Consider the following 21075-nt stretch of genomic DNA (forward strand, 5'->3'; position numbering starts at 1 on the left):
TCAAGCGCCTGTGGGCCCAGCTACTCGGGAGGCTGATGCAGGAGAATTGCTTGAACACTGCAACAGGTGAGACTCTCTCTCAAACCAAATCAAACCAAACCAAACCAAACCAAACCAAACAAAAAACTATTAGAGGCCGGGCGCGGTGGCTCAGGCCTGTAATCCCAGCACTTTGGGAGGCTGAGGCGGGCAGATCACAAAGTCAGGAGCTCGAGACCAGCCTGGCCAACATAGTGAAACCCCGTCTCTACTAATAATATAAAAAATTAGCCGGGCGTGTTGGTACGCACCAGTAATCCCAGCTACTCGGGAGGCTGAGGCAGGAGAATCGCTTGAACCCGGGAGGCGGAAGTTGCGGTGAGCCACGATTGTGCCATTGCATGCACTCCAGCCTGGGCGACAGAGCAAGACTCCATCTCAAACAACAAACAAACAAACAAAGAAAAACTATTAGAGCCTGGGCAACATAGTGAAACCTTGTCTCTACCCCCCACCCCCCCAAAAATTAGCCTGGGTGTAGTGGGATGCACCTGTAGTCCCAGCTACTTGGGATACTGAAGTGGGAGGATTGCTTGAGCCTGGGAGGTCGAGACTGCAGTGAACTGTGTTCGTGCCACCGCACTCCAGCCTGTGCGACAGAGCGAGACTCTGTCAAAACCAAACCAAAACAAAACAAAAAAAACCTATGATCCGGTTTCTTGAAGCAGATCCTATCGGGAACCATCAAGCCAGAATGGTAAGAAGTAGGAAGATGGTGCTTTTAGATGCACTACATTCCCAGGATCAAATGTAGAACAATATTTAGTCCCTAAAGTGATTCTCTTTTCATTATTGTTAACTGCGTGGTCGGTGCAACATGAAAAGGCCACAACTATGTGGAGGAAACACTTCTTAGAATATAACCCCAAAGGAGGCAATCGCTGTCTTAGACTTCCTAAAGATGTAAAGTACTATTAGATGCTTGGTGAAATCGCTCTCTGCGGCAGGTGCGACTAAGGCGCGGCCGCGAGGGAGGTCCGGGGTCAGCGCGCGCAGACTGGGCGTCTGCGTTGGGGTGCTCGGTGGCTAGCAGGCCGCTCCGAGGCGGCGGGCCGGGGGCGGGGCCGGCGACGGGGAGCGGACTCCGCCCCCGGGGCGGGTCCAGCCGGGCCGCGGCGCGTCCCTGAGCCGCACGTGTGCGAGCCCGGCCGCCGGTGAGTCGGCTAGAGCGCATATGATCCGAGTCGCCGAACGTGCTGCCTATGCCTGGTGGCCCTAGTCGCTGGCTCCTCCGAGTGGCCTTCGCCGCCTTCCTGCGCCCCGGCCAGAGCGCTGGCTACGTCGCCGTCCGGCCCACGCCGCGCTCGCGCTCCCAGGCTCTGGGTAAGTGCGCGGCCTCCCCGCGGCCGCTAGGGCTCCTCGGCCAGCTCCTTGGCCCGGCCCGGGCCCCAGCCCCAGGGCCCCGCCCCAAGAGGCAGTGCGGACTGGGAAGGCGGCCCCGCAGTGGTAGGAGCCCGCGGCGCCTCCATTATGGATCGCGTCCGCGGGAGCACGGTTGGAACCTGGCGGGTCCTGCGCTTCGGCGGTGCAGGCGCCGCTCTCCGCTCCCCACTTCCCTCTGCCTTCCACCCTGTGCCCGGCCGGTCGTCCGGAGGCGCCGCGCCCGCGCGCTCCCCTCCTCCCCACGCGGCGCTATCAGCTGGGGGCCCCCTTCCCACTCCTCCCTTTCTTTGCCCGGGACGCCCCCTAAACTCTTGTTCCTCCGTCAGAGGAAAACTGGCCCCGAAGCCCTTCACGGTGCCATTGGTTCGCCGCGTCTGCCTTCTGTGGGTCCAGCCCACGTGTTCCACCCCTGTGTCCTGCGTCGCCGCTCACTGGGAGCCTACTAGGCGCCACGCGGGCTCTGGGGACTGCCTGCTTTGTATGCATTTCCCAGAGTGGGAGTGAGCCGGCTGCAGAGTGCTTTCGCCAGCCCTCAAGCTGGGTGAATGCTTAACGAATGGTTGGAGGTGCTGCTGTGCAAGCTGAAACTCGAGTCCTCCTCGTGAACCCTGCGCAGAGGGGTTTATAAGCACATCTTCGTTGCCTGCCGAGTAGGGTTGGCAAAGACTTTAGGTTTTCAAATATTTGATCCCATCAGACCACTTTTTTTTTCCATTCCAAAAATAAAGGGTTACTAAGGTTCCCCGCACCCCTCCTCCGCCCCATCCCCAAGCCTCTAATCATCTATTAAATGACTATGCCCCATTGGTCTGGGGGTCCCTTGACTATTGAGGGAATCTGTCGAAAATCAGACTACACCACCATTGAAAAGGGGATGGTTAGGCAATTATTATTTTCAAACGTTGGAAAGTAGCCAACAGTACGTACTTAACAACTCTTTGTGAATATGTTTTTGGTTTTTTTATTTTTATTTTTTCATTTTTTTGAGACAGAGTTTTGCTCTTGTTGCCCCGGCAAGAGTGCAGTAGCGTGATCATATCTCACTGCAGCTTTGAACTCCTGGGCTCGAGCAGTCCTCCCACCTCAGCTTCCCAAGTAGCTGGGACTATAGGTGTGTGCCAACACACAGGGTCTCGCTGTGTTGCCCAGCCTGGCCTCAAACTCTGGCCTTAAGCAATCCTCCTGCTTTGACCTCCCAAAGTGCTGGAATTATAGGCTTGAGCCACCACACTCGGCCTTGAACATGTCTTTATTGATTTATTTTTTTAGACAGAGTCTCATTCCATCACCCAGGCTGGAGTGCAATGGCGCGATCTTGGCTCACTGCAACCTCTGCCTCCTAGGTTCAAGCGATTCTCCTGCCTCAGCCTCCGGAGTAGCTGGGATTACACATGCATGTCACCACGTCCAGCTAGTTTTTGCATTTTTAGTAGAGATGGGGTTTCACTATGTTGGCCAAGCAGGTCTTGAAGTTAAGACTTTAGGTGAACCATCCGGCCCAGCCTCCCGAAGTGCTGGGATTACAGGCGTGTGCCACCACACCCAGCCTTAAACGTGTCTTTTGATAGAGGCAGGGGCATGCATGTACTGTATTAATGAAACAGCATTTTTGCTTGACTAGGAAAGGAAGAGAACAATCCAACTGGTCATACTGTCGACTAAGTTTGCTCCGGTTTCTGGTCCTTTACATGTACTGTTTGGGCTGCTTGGAGCTCTCCTCACACACATCTTTTCCTGTCTGGTTCTTCCTTGTCTTTGCTCAGAAGTCTCCTCCTTAGACGAGACATCACTGAAGAGCACCCCTTTTACACTCAGCCCCTTACCCTGCTTTAATTCTTTGGAGCTTGCATGTCCTGAGATTAATTTTATTTTGTTCCCAGATTTATTTTCAAATGCATTGTAAGCTCCGTGAGGACAGGAAATTTACCCTTTTCCTCCAGTGCCTACAACAATGCCAGACACATAGGACACTTGCTCAGTAAATATTTGCAGAATGAATGACCCTCATACACTTAATGATTTTGCATATTAGAATGCAATGTGTCTGCCAGGCCCGGTGACATCATGCTGGTAATCCCAGCACTCTGGGAGGCCGAGGCTGGCAACTTGTTTGAGGTCAGGTCAGAAGTTCGAGACCATCCTGGCCAACATGGTGAAACCCCCTCTCTACTAAAAATACAAAAATTAGCTGGATGTGGTAATTTTAGCCCACGCCTGTAATCCCAGCTACTCAGGAGGCTGAGATAGGAGAATTGCTGGAACCCTGGAAGCGGAGATTGCAGTGAGCCAAGACTGCACCACTGCACTCCTGCCTGGGCAACAGAGGAAAACTGTCTCCAAAAAAAAAAATTAGTGTGTTCTCTGTGCTCTGGCCCTAAAGAAAATACTCACTATTGTGAGAGCTATAGAGATTACTGATAATTTGCAGGGGATGGAGGAAAGATGTATTTAGAAAATGAAAGTTGTGGATGGTTTTCAAAGATAATATGATAGAATTAAGACTAATGGCTGTTTTTGTAGGCTGGGTGCAGTGGCTCAGGCCTGTAATCCCAGCACTTTGGGAGACTGAGGCAGGTGAATCACGAGGTCAGGAGTTCGAGACAATCCTGGCTAACACGGTGAAACCCCATCTCTACTAAAAATACAAAAAATTATCCTGGCTTAGTGGCGGATGCCTGTAATCCCAGCTACTCAGGAGGCTAAGGCAGAAGAATCTTGTGTACCCGAGAGGCAGAGGCTGTAGTGAGCCGAGATTGCACCACTGCACTCCAGCCTGGGCAACAGAGTGAGACTGCATCTCAAAAAATAAATAAATAAATAAATAAATAATAATAAAAAAAGACTAATGGCTGTTTTTCTGATTTTTTTTTTTGGAATAATTAATAAGGGACTGTTTGACCTGGGCAGTGGTGCACATCTGTAATCCCAGCTGAGGCAGGTGGATCGCTTGAGCTTAGGAGTTTGAGACCAGTGGGCAACATGGCAAAACCTTGTCTCTACAAAAAATACACAAATTAACTAGGCGTGGTGGCACATGCCTATAGTCCCAGTTACTTGGGTGGCTGAAGTGGGAGGATCACTTGAGCTGGGAGGTCGAGGCTGCATTGAGCCAAGATCATACCACTGCACTCCAGCTTGGGTAACAGAGTGAGACCCTGTCTCGAAAATAAATAAATAAACAAGCATACAAGAGACTGTTGTTAGTGTTATATTAAAATTTTGAAAATACTAAACTTAATTTTTGTTATAGGTGTAGAGGATTTTATTTATTTATTTTTTGAGACAGGGTCTCTCTGTCACCCAGGCTAAAGTGTGGTGGCACCATCGCAGCTTACTGCAGCCTGGACCTCCTGGGCATAATGGATCCTCCCACCTCAGCGTCGCAAGTAACTGGGACTACAGGTGCATGCCACCTTGCCCAGCTTATTTTTATTTATTTATTTTTTGAGACAGAATCTCCCTCTGTCACCCAGGCTGGAGTGCAGTGGCACGATCTTGACTCACTGCAACCTCCACCTCCCCAGTTCAGGTGATTCTGCTGTCTCAGCCTCCGGAGTAGCTGGGATTACAGGGGCGCACCACCATGCCTGGCTGATTTTTGTATTTTTAGTAGAGATGGGGTTTCTCCATGCTGCCCAGGCTGGTCTTGAATTCTTGACCTTGTGATATGCCCATCTTAACCTCCCAAAGCGCTGGGATTACAGGCGTGAGACACCGCACCCGGCTGCCTGGCTAATTTTTTAATTTTTTGCAGAGACAGGGTCACACTATGTTGTCCGTGCTGGTCTCAAATTCTTGGTCTCAAGCCACCTGCCTGCCTGCATTTTTTTCAGAGATGAGGTCTCCCTCTGTTGCCCAGACTGGAGTGCAGTGGTGTGATCATAACTTACTACAGCCTTAAACTGGTCTCACACAATCCTCCTGCCTCAACCGCCCTGTTAGCTGGGACTACATGCACACATGCCCAGCTAAGAGTACTTTTTAAAGCTTAGTTGGTGAATCTAGTATTTTAATGAAAAGCATTTTAAAATATTGTTAAAATTATACTATTTGTATTCTCACTTGTCTCATTTGGAGTACAGAGGAAACAAAAAAACATTATTTTAGCATTGCCTCCAAAGAAATGTGAAGGATTGGCCGGGCGTGGTGGCTCGTGCCTGTGATCCCAGCACTTTGGGAGGTCTAGGCGGGCAGATCACCTGAGGTCAGGAGTTCAAGACCAGCCTGGCCAACATGATAGAAACCCTATCTCTACTAAAAATACAAAAATTAGCCAGGCGTGGTGGCACATGCCTGTACTCCCAGCTACTTCGGAGGCTGAGGCGGGAGGATCACTTGAACCCAGGAGGCGGAGGTTGCAGTGAGCAGAGATCACACCACTGCACTCCAGCCTAGGTAGCAGAGACTCCATCTCAAAAAAAAAAAAAAGAAAAAAAGAAATGTCAAGGATTTTAAGTCTTGGGGAAGGTATCAGAAGAGTTCATTCTCTTCCTGGTTGTAGCATCAGGCTTTTGATCTATGGAGTTTTACTTGACTGTTAAGATACCATCATTACTCTCATGGATAGTGTATTTGTGCAGCATATTTTCTTACAATTTTTTCTTTTAAATATGTCAAAAAAAACTCATAAAACTGCCCTCTCCCCCCCTTTTCACATGTAGTAACTTTACGTCTTCATTCAAGGTAGAATGCTTGGGCTTTCCTGACTGCAAAACTGATTTCCTTGGACCTCTCACCTCGGGGTAGTCAGGATTGTTTTATCTTTCCAATTTAATTCTCTCAGACCTCTTCTGTGTTCATAAGATCCTCTCTCTCTCCTCTCTCCAACCCTCAATTTAAAAATTATATTCTAGGCCGGGCGCAGTGGCTCACTCCTGTAAGCCCAGCACTTTGGGAGGTCGAGGTGGATGGATCACCTGAGATCGGGAGTTCAAGACTAGCCTGACCAACATGGTGAAACCCTGTCTCTACTAAAAATACAAAAATTAGCTGGATGTGGTGGTGGGCACCTGTAATCCCAGCTACATGGGAAGCTGAGGCAGGAGAACCACTTGAACCCGGGAGGCAGATGTTGCTGTGAGCTGAGATCGCGCCATTGCACTCCAGCTTGGGCAACAAGAGCAAAACTCTGTCTCAGAAAAAAAAAAAAAAAAAACACAGTTATATTCCATTTCAGCTTCCCTTTCATGTAGTTCCTGCTTACGAAAATGACAGTAGTTTGAGTTTTGCCTTTCCTAGTCCAGAACTTTGAAAAGTTCTTCTAGTAAATATGCTCTCAGCTTTTAGGCCTATAGGATAGAACCTAGAAAAATATATATTAAGTGATTTAAAAATCATTGGTACTATGTATGCTTTAATAATTAATTTGGGCTGGTCATGGTGGCTCACGCCTGTAATCCCAGCACTTTGGGAGGCCAGGGTGGGTGGATCACTTGAGGGCAGGAGTTTGAGACCAGCCTGGCCAACCTGGTAAAACCTTGTCTTGACTAAAAATACAAAAATTAGGCCAGGTGCGGTGGCTCACACCTGTAATCCCAGCACTTTACGAGGCTGAGGTGGGCGGATCACCAGGTCAGGAGTTTCAGACTAGCCTGACCAACGTGGTGAAACCCCGTCTCTACTGAAAATACAAAAAATTGGCTTGGTGGCAGGCACCTGTAATCCCAGCTACTCAGGAGGCTGAGGCAGGAGAATCGTTTGAACCCAGGAAGTGGAGGTTGCAGTGAGCCGAGAGCACGCCACTGCACTCCAGCCTGGCGACAGAATGAGACCCTGTCTCAATAAATAAATAAATAAAAATAAAATAAAATAGTTAGCCGGGCCCAGCTACTCAGGAGGCTGAGGTGTGAAAGTTGCTTGAACTCAGGAGTTGGCGGTTGCAGTGAGCTGAAATTGTGCCACTGCACTCCAGCCTGGGCAACAGCAAGACTCTGTGTCAAAAAAAATTAATTTGTCTGTGGTAGGGCCATTGACTTAATGAAAAATGTAATTTCATTTGAAATTTAAAAGTGAGTTTAGTTAATGATCTTGTCTTTGCAGTTAGATATGTCAAGAAAAAGAGATCAGACACATGTCCACAAATATCAAGAAAAAGACTGGCAATTAAAGGCCTGTTGTCAACCTAAAATAATTAAAAGCGTCAGAATCTAGTATAAAGGGAAATTTTTCAAGTGCACAGTTTGAGGATGTCCCACCTGGAAACACCAGTTCTAAAGTAATAGAGTCAAAGTTCTGAAGTAGGGAAGTTTTGGTTTTGTATAGGCGGAGACAGGAGTTTTTAGCAGGATTACAACATTTTTCATACAGGGTTGGCACGTAGTTACTGCAATTTGATTGGTTATAGGCAGTGTTTCTTTTTGGGGAGAGTACATTGGGGAAGGTGTAATAGTTATGGGTTTTCTGTCATATGGTTTGAGCATAAGCAGGACACCAAAGGGAAAGTTCCTCTCTAATAAGGGTCGTTAATTAAGAATTTTTAGTCGTTGTATAGAACAGGAAAAATGAAAGTGAGCCAATCTGTAATCTGAGAAACAGAAATGGTAACCATATGTGACTCAGATAATGGTCACGTCTCTCTCAAGGCTTAAAAACTGTTTTGGGGATTCCTACAGCTTTTAGATTCTGTTTCTTTTTTCTTTTTTTTTTTTTTTTTGAGACGGAGTCTCGCTCTGTTGCCCAGGCTGGAGTGCAGTGGTACCATCTTGGCTCACTGCAACCTCTGCCTCCCAGGTTCACGCTGTTCTCCTGCCTCAGCCTCCGGAGTAGCTGGGACTACGGGCGCCCGTCATCAAGCCCAACTAATGTTTTGTATTTTTAATAGAGAGGGGGTTTCACTGTGTTAGCCAGGATGGTCTCGATCTCCTGACCTTGTGATCCGCCTGCCTCGGCCTCCAGAGTGCTGGGATTACAGGCGTGAGCCACCGCACCCGGCCAGATTCTGTTTATGTTCATACTGTTTATTTGGTGCCATTGGCAGTGTTTGAGGATCTCTTAAAATTCAATGGTACTTCAAAGAGAGAACCATGTTTAATTATTAGCCCAGCAAACAAGAAACAGAAGTTTTTGTTTTTCTTTTTAAGATGAAGTCTCGCTCTCATCCCCCAGGCTAGAGTGCGATGGGTAGCTGGGGTTACAGGCACCTGCCACCACGCCCAGCTAATTTTTGTATTTTTAGTAGAGATGAGGTTTCATCTTGTTGGGCAGGCGGGTCTCAAACTCTTGACCTCAGGTGATCCGCCTGCCTTGGCCTCCCAAAGTGCTGGGATTACAGGCATGAACCACTGCGCCCGGCCCGCTTTTTTTCTTTTTTTAAACTTCTCTGGACACAACAATACAGTTCTGCTGTGTAAATCATCCATAATAACTATTAAGGACTAACAGTTGAATAAGAGGAGCTATTACAGACCTTTGGCCAAGTCATCATGTTTTACTTTCACAGAGAAAGAAACAGGCTTCGAGAGGTTAAGTCACCCACTTAGTAAATGGCAAAACCTAGATCTGGCTCCAAGATTGTTGAGAGGGGGAGTCCTGATGTTTTTTCTGCATAAGGGAAGGAGGTGAATATTTTGCTGACTGTGAATTCCCTGTGCCAAGCTGTGTGAATGGCTGTTATTGGCCACTCTTTCTTCCTTGCTGAGAGTTCTGGCCTCTGGAAGGGCATCAGGATCTCCTGGTAGAGCTGTGATGCCAGCTGGGAAGTTTGTGTGGTCTTTGGGGAGCCATTGCAGGTTTTTGGTAAGGGCGTGTGTGACACAGTGTGATGAGTGCCCACAGGTCATCTCCACTGGGATGTCTCCCCAGGTACCTGCGACACCACAGGACTATGGGTGGGCTCATATTCCAACGCCTGCTCTTCTTTCTGGGGCCCTCATATCAGAAGACCACCACTGTCCCCAAGGATGGACACTCGAGTCATCCTGAAGTCTTTTCCTCCCCCATTGTCACCTTCTCCTGTCCGTGCTACTACTTCCTAAATGTTCTTGAAAGTTGCCTTTTTCTATCTCCCTTGCTTCAGCCTTAGATCAGATTATATTAATTTCTTGCCTAGATTACAGCTGTACCCTCTTACCTGGTCTTACTGCCTAACCCCAGTTTCTCTTCAAAGGGGTGCCACAGAATCTTAGTAAATTACAAATCCAGTGCTGGTCTGGTTTTCAGGATGTACTTCCTCCTTGTAGCCTCTTGTGGCCTCCACCCCCTCCCGAGCTGTAACCCCAGACTCTCTTTGTATGTCTAACCCCCACAGTGGGTGATGAGTTCTTTTGCTCTTCCAGCACTCTGTGAGCTCCCACGCCCCCATACCTTTGCACATGCTGTACCTGTGACCCCAAATGCCCTTCTCCTGCTTTTCCTTCCTCTTCCTCATGCCACAAAATTTGACCCAGGCGTTGTAGTCTTTGGTTAGGTTTTGTGTTCAGCGTGTTCTCCTGGTCCTTGTGTAAGCCCTGGTCCATTTTTGTCTCCTTCACTTGTACAAAACTTCTGAGGGTAGTTTTGTTGCTGTAAGGTGAGAGTGAAATCGTATCAGCATTTCATAAACCAGCATTCTTTTTTTAACTACACCTGTTCAGGACAAAGAATAAGTGCTTTCTTCTTTAAATTAAGTATACTTTTCTGTAACTACAGTTGGGGTCTACTTCTATTCCAGTTTCAGTTTCTTCCATTTTCTGTATTTAATTTCTTGTCTTTCAAAGGAAATTTTTTTTTTTTTTTTTTTTTTTTGAGACGGAGTCTCCCTGTGTCACCGAGGTTGGAGTGCAGCGGTGCAGTCTTTTTTTTTTTTTTTTTTTTACTTTTTTTGTTGAGACAGAGTCTTGCTCTGTCGCCCAGGCTGGAGTGCTGTGGCTGGATCTCAGCTCACTGCAAGCTCTGCCTCCTGGGTTTACGCCATTCTCCTGCCTCAGCCTCCCAAGTAGCTGGGACTACAGGCGCCCGCCACCTCGCCCGGCTAGTTTTTTGTATTTTTTTAGTAGAGACAGGGTTTCACTGTGTTCGCCAGGATGGTCTCCATCTCCTGACCTTGTGATCCGCCCGTCTCGGCCTCCCAAAGTGCTGGGATTACAGGCTTGAGCCACCACGCCCGACCAACGGTGCAGTCTTGACTCACTGCAACCTCCGCCTCCCAGGTTCAAGTGATTCTCCTGCCTCAGCCTCCTGAGTAGCTGGGATTATAGGCGTGTGCCACCATGCCTGGCTAATTTTTTGTATTTTTGGTGGAGACAGGGTTTTACCATGTTGGTCAGGCTGGTCTCAAACTCCTGACCTTGTGATCCACCCGCCTCAGCCTCCCAAAATGCTGGGATTACAGGCATGAGCCACTGTACCTGGCCACCAGAAATTGTTTTAACTGATATTTTTTTCAATCCCTTCTCTCCTATTTTTTGTAGCTGTCATGATACTTTGTTTTGTTTTGTTTTGTTTGAGATGGAGACTCACTCTGTCGCCTAGGCTGGAGCACAGTAGCATGATCTTGACTCAGTGCAACCTCTGTCTCCTGGGTTCAAATGATTCTCCTGCCTCATCCTCCCAAGCAGCTGAGATTACAGGTGTGTGCCCTCACACCCAGCTAATTTTTGTATTTTTTAGTAGAGAGGGGTTTCACCATGTTGGCCAATCTGGTCTCGAACTTCTGAACTCAGGTGATCCACCCACCTCAACCTCCCAAAGTGCTGAGATTTCAGGCGTGAGCCACCGTGCCTGGCCTGAGCCACAGTGCCCAACCACTTTTTTTTTTTTAATGAAAATTTATTCTTAAGTGTACAACAGGCTCCAAGACCGTACTTCAACTAGCTATAGGTGGCAAAAGATGTTATGGCAGGGAATACAGATGTTTAAACAGGAATGGGACCAGGCGCACTGGCTCATGCCTGTAATCTCAGCACTTTGGGAGGCCGAGACCAGTCTGGCCAACATGGTGAAACCCCGTCTCTACTAAAAATACAAAAAATTAGCTGGGCATAGTGGCGGACGCCTGTAATACCACCTATTAGGGAGGCTGAGGCAGGAGAATCTCTTGAACTTGGGAGGCGGAGGTTGCAGTTGAGCCAAAGACTGCGCCACTGCACTCCAGGCCTAGGTGACAGAGTGAGACTCCATCTCAAAAAAAAAAAAAAAAAAAAAGGAATGGAACCAAGGGTCACCTTCGCCTCAAATACAAGGAACAGCTGGCTTTTTGCTGGATTTCTTAATACCACCTGTGACCAGGGGGCCCTTCCCTGTTGCTTTTAGCCCAGGGAGTTTCTTCTACTCCTCTTTTATTCTATTTGAAAGACTTATCTTCCTTGTCCATCTTCTTGGCCACTTCCTGAACTATTTTAGGGGCTCCTTGACACCTGTGAGCCATGCAAGCACACTGTCCCTGCAGTCCTAGCTCACTTACCCTCCCATCATAATCCTTTTTTGCTTTTACTGTTTGAATGTACTTGTTTCATGATTTTTCTTTTTGTCCTTGATTTTAGACAACAGGGTTAAGATCAAATATGGATTCTTAAAATTTTGTTAATCATCATTATTATTTTTCTGTAGAAGCTTATATAGGTGGCTTTCTTGTTTACCATGCCTTGGAGAAATAACGTATTTATTTTCTGCTCATTTGTATTATTTATGGATATGTTTACTAGGTTCATCAGTATGTTAACTTCAGTATCTTGTATATAATTAACATAGAAAAAGTTTTTATCCTTATTTTACCAAGAGCATCAACTTAGGCCAGACGTGGTGGCTCACGCCTAAAATCCCAGCACTTTGGGAGCCCAGTGTCGGGAGGTCACTTGAGGTCAGGAGTTCGAGAGCAGCCTGGCCAACATGGTGAACCTGTCTCTACCAAAAATTACAGAAATTAGCCAGGCGTGGTGGTACATGCCTATGATCCCAGCTACCCGGGAGGCTGAGGTGGGAGGATCGCTTGAGCCCAGGAGGTAGAGGTTGCAGTGAGCTGAGATCGTGCCACTGCTCTAAAGCCTGGGCAACAGAGTGAGACTCTGTCTCAAAAATAAAATTAAAATTTGCCATTTTAACCATGTGTACAGTTCAGTAGTGTTAAGTATATTCACATTGTTAGGCAATCACTATCCAGAACTTTTCATCTTGCAGAAGTATATCTCTATAACCTCCCCATTCCTTTTTTTAATGTGGTATGGCATAGGTATGGCTTTCATGTCAGTAAGAGTGGTTATACAATATTTTATTTTATTATTATTACTATTTTTTTTTGAGATGCAGTTTTGCTCTTGTTGCCCAGGCTGGAGTGCAAAGGCGCAATCTTGGCTCACCACAACCTCCACTCCTGGTTTCAAGTGATTCTCCTTCCTCAGTCTCCTGAGTAGCTGGGATTACAGGCATGTGCCACCATGCCCGGCTAATTTTGTATTTTTAGTAGAGACAGTTTCTCCATGTTGATCAGGCTGGTCTCGAACTCCCGACCTCAGGTGATCCGCCTGCCTAATCCTCCCGAAGTGTTGGGATTACAGGCGTGAGCCACTGCTCCCGGCCACAATATTTACACAGTTTTTCGAAAGGATAATACATATGTATCAAACAAGCTTCAAATGATACAAGTATGTTAATGAGTGAGAACAGCATATTTCCCACCTCTGTCCCCAGCCACCACTTCTAGACCCTCTCTTAGAGGTAACTACCTTTCCCAGTTTCTTGTCAATGTTGCTACATATCGTTCAGTTTATGTACCCAAGCTTCGTTGCTCTTAATGTTTTGCTAATATAAAAGCACTGTGGCCAGGCACGGTGGCTCACACCTGTATTCCCAATACTTTGGGAGGCCGAAGTGCGAGCATTGCTTGAGCCCAGGAGTTCAAGACCAGCCTGAGCAATAATAGCAAGACCTAGCCTTTACAGAAAAATAAAAATTAAAAAACTAGCCAGGTTTGGTGGCATGCTGCTGTAGTCCCAGCTGCTGGGGAGGCTGAGGCAGGAAGATTGCTTGAGCCCAGGAGTTGGAGTTTGCAGTGAGCTGTGATCATGCCACTGCACACCAGACTGGGTGAAAGAGCCAGACCTTGTCACTGAAAAAAGGAAAAAAGTATGGAGATGAATATCCTTAGAGCTCAAACTGTAAGCATTTTCTTAATTATTTTCTTAAGATAAATCCCTAAAAGTAGTATTACTGGGTCAAAGAGCATACATATATATATTTTTTTGGAATGAGGTTTTGCTTTTGTTGCCAAGCTGGAGTGCAGTGTCGCGATCTCAGCTCACTGCAACCTCTGCCTCCTGGGTTCAAGTGATTCTCCTGCCTCAGCCTCCTGAGTAGGTGGGATTACAGGTGCCCGTCACCATGCCTGGCTAATTTTTTTATATTTAGTAGAGATGGAGTTTCACCATATTGACCAGGCTGGTCTTGAACTTCTGATCTCAGGTGATCTACCTGCCTCGGCCTCCCAAAGGGCTGGGATTACAGGCGTAAGCCGCCACGCCCGGTGAGCATACATTTTTTTTTTTCTTTTTTGAGACGGTGTTTTCCTCTGTCACCAGGCTGGAGTGCAATGGTGTGATCTCTGCTCGCTGCAACCTCCTCCTCCTGGGTTCAAGCGATTCTCCTGCAAGTAGCTGGGACTACAGGCAGGTGCCACCACACCCAGCTAGTTTCTGTATTTTTAGTAGAAACGGGGTTTCACCATGTTGGCCAGGATGGTCTCGATATCTTGACCTTGTGATCCGCCCGCCTCAGCCTCCCAAAGTACTGGGATTACAGGTGTGAGCCACCGTGCCTGGCCCCAGCATACATATTTTTGAGGCTTGTGATGCACACTGTCAAATTCCATGCAGAAAGTATTATGGCGAGTTTCTGTCCCACAAAAAGTATATGCTAACATCAGGAAGAATTATTTCTATAAATGATTTTTAGGATCCTATGAACAACATCAACTATGCCTTTATCTGCTGAAACCAACTTCTTTCCTTTTTCTTTTGTCTTTTTTTTTTTTTTTTAAGACAGTGTCTCACTTTGTCACCCAGGCTGGAGTGAAGTGACACGATCTCAACTCACTGCTACCTCTGCCTCCCAGGTTCAAGCGATTCCCCTGCCTCAGCCTCCCAAGTAGCTGGGACTATAGGTGCCTACCACCACACCCAACTAATTTTTAGTAGAGTTGAGATTTCACCATGTTGGCCAGGCTGGTCTTGAACTTGTGACCTCAAGTGATCCGCCTGCCTTAAGCTCCCCCAAAGTGCTGGGATTACAGGTTTGAGCCACTGCGCCTGGCCTGAAACCAGCTTTTATATAGGTAATTGTTACTTTCTACTCTTCCCTAACAGGTTTTCTTAAATGTTTTCTTGGAGCCTTAAAGATGGAGATGACAGAAATGACTGGTGTGTCGCTGAAACGTGGGGCCCTGGTTGTCGAAGATAATGACAGCGGGGTCCCAGCTGAGGAGACAAAAAAACAGAAGCTGTCGGAATGCAGTCTAACCAAAGGTCAAGTTGGGCTACAGAATGACTTTCTGTCCATCAGTGATGACGTGCCTGGGCCTCCTGACACTGTCAGTACCAGGAAAGGTGGAAAGAATTCTGAGGCTCAGTTGGAAGACGAGGAAGAGGAGGAGGAAGATGGACTTTCAGAGGAGTGCGAGGAGGAGGAATCAGAGAGTTTTGCAGACATGATGAAGCATGGACTCACTGAAGCTGACGTAGGCATCACCAAGTTTGTGAGTTCTCATCAAGGGTTCTCGGGAATCTTAAAAGAAAGGTACATTTAGTTTATATATAAAGTTATTTTGATTGTATTAGATTTCTTTAGAATGAAATTAACTTTATATTCTTCCTCTTAGCTTTCTGTCTCCAAGGATTGTTTATACTGCTGGTCAAAAGGAATGGATAGGATGAAGGAAACCTACCTGAATAAATAGCCTTGGATTTTAAAATTTTAATTAATTAATTTTTTCCCTTTTTTTGAGAGAGGGTCTCGCTCTGTCACCCAGGCTGGCATGCAGTGATACAATCGTGCTTCAAATAAATTCATTCATGAAGGCGCAGTGGGTCACGCCTGTTATCCCAGCATTTTGGGAGGCCAAGGCGGGTGGATCACTTGAGGTCAAGAGTTTGAGACCAACCTGGTCAACGTGGTGAAACCACATCTATACTAAAAATATGAAAATTAGCTGGGCGTGGTGATGGGCACCTGTGGTCCAAGCTACTCGGGAGGCTGAGGCGAGAGAATTGCTTGGAGGTGGGAGGTGGAGGTTGCAGTGAGCTGAGATCATACCACTGTGTTCCAGCCTGGGCAACAGAGCAAGACTCCATCTCAAAAAATATATAAGTAGATAAATAAATTCATTAAATGGTTTCAGGTTTTCTCCTGAGTTTGTTTTATAATCTTAAACTCTTTTTTCATTTGAATGTGCCACAACTATGATAGAAGAAGGTAGTCTTTGGGGCCAGGTGGATCCCAGTGTGAAGTTCGCTACTTAATAGTTACTTAGCCTCTCTGAACCTCAGCATCCTCATTTAAAAAATAGATCAGGCCAGGCACGGTGGCTAACGCCTGTAAGCCCAGCACTTTGGGAGGCCGAGGCAGGCAGATCACTTGAGGTCAGGAGTTCAAGACCAGCCTGGCCAACATGGCGAAACCCCGTCTTTACTAATAGTACAAAAATTGGCCTGGCATGATGGCACGCGCCTGTAACTCCAGCTAGTTGGTAGGCTAAGGCAGGAGAATCACTTGAACCCGGGAGGCGGAGGTTGCAGTGAGCTGAATTGAGTCACTGCACTCCAGCCTGGGCAACAAAGCAAGACTGTCTCAAAAAAAAAAAAAAAAAAAATAGAGCCAGGCGCAGTGGCTCACGCCTGTAATCCCAGCACTTTGGGAGGCTGAGCAGGTGGATCACTAGGTCAGGAGATCGAGACCATCCTGGCTAACACAGTGAAACCCTGTCTCTACTAAAAATACAAAAAATTAGCCGAGCTTGGTGGTAGGCGCCTGCAGTCCCAGCTACTCAGGAGGCTGAGGCAGGAGAATGGCATGAACCCTGGAGGCGGAGCTTGCAGTGAGCCAAGATCCTGCCACTGCCCTCCAGCCTGGGCGACAGAGCGAGAATCCATCTAAAAAATCAATAAATAAAAATAAATAAATAAAATAAAATAAAATTTAAAAATGGATCATATTACCACATTGGGGTTGTTGAGGATTTTGAATAATGCATATAAAATATTTAACATAAAGGTAAGCTTCAGGCTAGTTCATGATAGGCTTACTGGGTTCTGATTGAATTAACCATACACCATATTTTATAATTTAATGTAGTGTGGACTGTCTGAATAGTCATAGGGTAATGTTAATAAGCTTTTGTTTTTGCATTTCTCTGGAAGAATATTCTAGAAGCTAAGAGGGTCTTTTCTTTAAGTTCTCGTATAAAACTTGAGCCAAGGTATGGTTCAGCATTCATTAAGAAACCAGAAAAGGCCAGGTGTGATGATTCATGCCTATAATCCCAGCACTTTGGGAGGCCAAGGCGGAAGGATCAGTTGAGGTCAGGAATTTGAGACCAGCCTGGCCAAAATGGTGAAACCCCATTTCTACTAAAAATATAGAAATTAGCTGGGCATGGTGGCACTTGCCAGTTATCCCAGCTAGTCGGTAGGCTGAGGCAGGAGAATCACTTGAACCCAGGACGCAGAGGTTGCAATGAGCAGAGATCGAGCCACTGCACTCCAGCCTGGGCAACAGAGCAAGACTCCATCTCAAAACAAACAAAACATACCCCAGAAAAAATAACTCCATGTGATTTTGCACTGAAGTTTTTTTTTTTTTTTTTTTTTTTAATTGAGAAGGAGTGTCGCTCTGTCGCCCAGGCTGGAGTGCAGTGGTGGGATCTCAGCTCACTGCAAGCTCCGCCTCCCGGGTTTACACCATTCTCCTGCCTCAGCCTCCCGAGTAGCTGGGACTACAGGCGCCCGCCACCTCGCGGCTAGTTTTTTGTATTTTTAGTAGAGACGGGGTTTCACCGTGTTAGCCAGGATGGTCTCGATCTCCTGACCTCGTGATCCGCCCGTCTCAGCCTCCCAAAGTGCTGGGATTACAGGCTTGAGCCACCGCGCCCGGCTGAAGTTTTTTTAAAATTCCTTGTTTTGCACAATAGTAAGGCTTACCGTTGATCAAGTTTATCCTAAAATTAATAGAAAACAGGATGTTAATTATCTGAAAGTTCATGTTTTCTTTTCATCAGATACTCCGACTTCGTTGTTCATGAAATAGGAAAAGATGGACGGATCAGCCATTTGAATGACTTGTCCATTCCAGTGGATGAGGAGGTAGAAGTAGCTCTTTAGCAAATGTCACCTTCTGTATAAAAATAGCACTTCCTAGAGATTTAGAAATTTAGAGCTTTACTAAACTTGAATTCTGTGTATGATTCATTGTGAGTTCTCATGGTTCTTTTAAAGGACCCTTCAGAAGACATATTTACAGTTTTGACAGCTGAAGAAAAGCAGCGATTGGAAGAGCTCCAGCTCTTCAAAAATAAGGAAACCAGTGTTGCCATCGAGGTAAATAATGCAAAAATATATGAAAAATTTTTTAGGATTTTAGTTGCTTTTTGGGTGGATGTTAAGTGTTTATGGAAAAAATTACAATGGTTAACAAAGGGTGACTTTGCTCTATTGGATCTAAAGGGTATTACACTAAAAACTTTTTTTATTGGGGCAAATAACTAGTATCCCAGATAAACTGTAGCCCCCCAAGAGTTACATTTTTGTTTAAAAACATTTTTATTTGGGTACAGTGTTACATGCTACTCCGAAGTCCTAGCTACTCTGAAGGCTGAAGCCAGAGGTTTATTTGAGCCCAGGAATTGAATACTAGCCTGGACAACATAGTGAAACACCATCTCTGAAAAAATATTTAGGGACCACAAATTAACAACAACGTATGTTGTTTAGAATCACAGAGTAACAATGGTACCATGTCTCTTGTAACAGGACCACCATTTGCTGCTTGTCAGGTGTGTCACCCAGGTCAGATTCTGGCTTCAACAGCTTCTTGGTCTCAGTTGGGACTCTGGGAAGGGGAAAAAATGGGGAAAGGAAGTAGGGGAGCATTTATTTGCTCATCGTGGGTCGATTCTGCTGTTTGAAGAAAAGAAGAGCTCAGCTACTAAATAGAATAGTAAATGTTGTTGTTAAAACTTTTGTTCGCTGGGCACGGTGACTCACACTTGTAATCCCAGCACTTTGGGAGGCCAAGGTGGGCGGGTCACTTGAGGTCCGGAGTTTGAGACCAACCTGGCCAACATGGCAAAACCCCATCTCTACTAAAAATACAAAAAATTGCCGGGCATGGTAGCGCGGGTCTGTAGTCCCAGCTACTTGGGAGGGTGAGGCAAGAGAATCATTTGAACCTAGGAGACAGAGGTTGCAGTGAGCGGAGATCATACCGCTGCACTCCAGCCTGGACGACAGAGTGAGACTCCATATCAAAAAAAAAAAAAAATTATGTTAAATTAATTTTGTACTACATTTTAATGTTATGGGGTTTTTGGTTGTCTGAAATTTCCCCTCCCATCACTTCTACTTAGTAAGTGTACTACAGCTTTTCAGAATTCATTATCTGCCCCTTGTCTCCCTCCCCACCTGAGCTTTCCAAAAGTGTGTGGTATTGCAATGTTAGAAATTTTACAAAATCTTTAGACAAAACCTTTAGCAATGCCAAGAAGAAAATTCCTGGCAGATTTCTAGAGCAATCCAGAAGGATGGTCCAGGTTTCCTTTGCTTGAACAATGCAGAGGTTTATCTTAGGCTTATAATATGTATTTTTGTATACATGTGGTAATATTTACTATTGTCTTAAAAACTGAGGTTTTCCCATCTACTGAAAGTCTTTATGTTTAAAAGGCATAAACTATGGGCAAGTTTCCTCATTTGTAAAATGAAGATGAAGGACTTTCTGAGTTTTTGAGGTCTAAACATGTATTCATATACACAAACTGTCATTCTCCTTGCTATCAGTAATTTCAGATCTAGACTCACTTTTTGCTCTGAAGAAGTCATTTACCTGTAATTGTAATGTAGTTTGGTGGGTTTTTTTCATTTTTTATTTTCTTGAAGTATCATCAAGTTGCTGGGCGCGGTGGCTCACGCCTGTAATCCCAACACTTTGGGAGGCCGAGGCAGGTGTATCAGCTAAGGTCAGGAGTTCAAGATCAGCCTGACCAACATGGAGAGACCCCATCTCTACTAAAAATACAAAAAATTATCCGGGCGTGGTGGCATGTGCCTGTAATCCCAGCTACTCAGGAAGCTGAGGCAGGAGAATCACTTGAACCCAGGAGGTGGAGGTTTCAGTGAGCCAAGATTGTGCCATTGCACTCCAGACTGGGTAACAAGAGCGAAACTCCGTCTCAAAAAAAAAAAAAAAAGTTTCGTCAAGTTTAGCTAGTAGCAGTTGCAGTGTATCTCGATGTTTTCAGCTTGCAAGTTACAACCCATTAATGGGTCATGAAATCAGTTTAGTAGTGGATCTCAACCAGCATTTTTAAAAAATGAAATAAAATAAGGGCTGGGCACAGTGGCTCAGGCGTGGAATTCCGGCACTTTGGGAAGCTGAGGTGGGCAGATCGCTTGAATTCAGGAGATCGAGACCAGCCTGGGCAACATGGCGAAACGCCATCTATACAAAACATAAAAAAATTCGCTGGGGCCGGGCGTGGTGGCTCAAGCCTGTAATCCCAGCACTTTGGGAGGCCAAGATGGGCGGATCACGAGGTCAGGAGATCAAGACCATCCTGGCTAACACGATGAAACCCCGTCTCTACTAAAAAATACAGAAAAACTAGCCAGGCAAGGTGGCGGGCGCCTGTAGTCCCAGCTACTCGGGAGGCTGAGGCAGGAGAATGGCATGAACCCCGGAGGCAGCCGAGATCCGGCCACTGCACCCCAGCCTGGGCGACAGAGCGACACTCCTTCTCAAAAAAAAAAATTAGCTGGACATGGAGGCACATGCCTGTAGTCCCAGCTACTGGAGAGGCTGAGATAGGAGGATGGCTTGAGCCTGGGAGGCAGAGGTTGCAGTGAGCCAAGGTCGCATCACTGCACTCCAGCCTGGGTGACAGAGCCAGACCCTGTCTCAAAAAATATATATAATAATAACAATAAAATAGAAAATATTTGTGCATTGCAAATAGTAAGTATCAATCTTTGTGAATTTTTTTTCGATTCTTAAAATAGGCATATATACACACATTTATGGTTATGTTTAGTAAAGAGGGAAAATGTCTCAGTATGAGATGCACTCACAAACTGAAAATATCATGTAACTAGTGCGTTTATATCATGTTGATTTTACTGTGAACCCATGTGCTAGAACTTCATTATAAAATAATTTAGAATAGAATTCAATAGGAAGCAGCTGTAGGTTGGATTGTTCTAAGGACTGAGCTTCTGACATACCAAAAGGCCTAGCTTTGCCTGCATTTTCACGTAGGAGCCCTAAGGTGTCTGTCCAGCAGAGACCCTGAGAGGGAGCATCTGGGTTGGTGGCTCCTGGGTTTGACAGCCTGGATTTCAAATCCAGCTCTACCACCTTCCAGCTATATAGCCGTAGACACAATTCCTCATTTCTAAATAGATATAATGGTGTTATGATGGAGAGATTACAAAGGTTAAATAAAATGATGACTGAAGTACTTTGTACAGTGTCTGGCAGATG

The 21075-nt window shown here is 46.0% G+C and overlaps 1 protein-coding gene across 4 annotated transcripts in view; it reads left to right on the forward strand.

Moving 5' to 3' along the window:
• Positions 1-1139: 1139 nt before the first annotated feature.
• PUS7 (pseudouridine synthase 7) overlaps positions 1140-21075 on the forward strand; it is a 67037-nt gene continuing 47101 nt past the window's right edge. For 2 of the 4 annotated variants that reach the window (XM_031665260.1, XM_031665261.1), the window contains exons 1-4: positions 1140-1362; positions 14694-15123; positions 17600-17684; positions 17817-17918. In XM_031665260.1, the coding sequence (XP_031521120.1) occupies positions 1242-1362; positions 14694-15123; positions 17600-17684; positions 17817-17918 (738 nt within the window). In that variant the 5' untranslated portion in view covers positions 1140-1241. The remainder of the gene's footprint in view (positions 1363-14693; positions 15124-17599; positions 17685-17816; positions 17919-21075) is intronic. The other 2 variants (XM_031665258.1, XM_031665259.1) reach the window with 2 other exon arrangements.

Source organism: Papio anubis, chromosome 4 (genome assembly GCF_008728515.1).
Source record: "Papio anubis isolate 15944 chromosome 4, Panubis1.0, whole genome shotgun sequence".
Classification (NCBI taxonomy): Eukaryota; Metazoa; Chordata; class Mammalia; order Primates; family Cercopithecidae; genus Papio; species Papio anubis.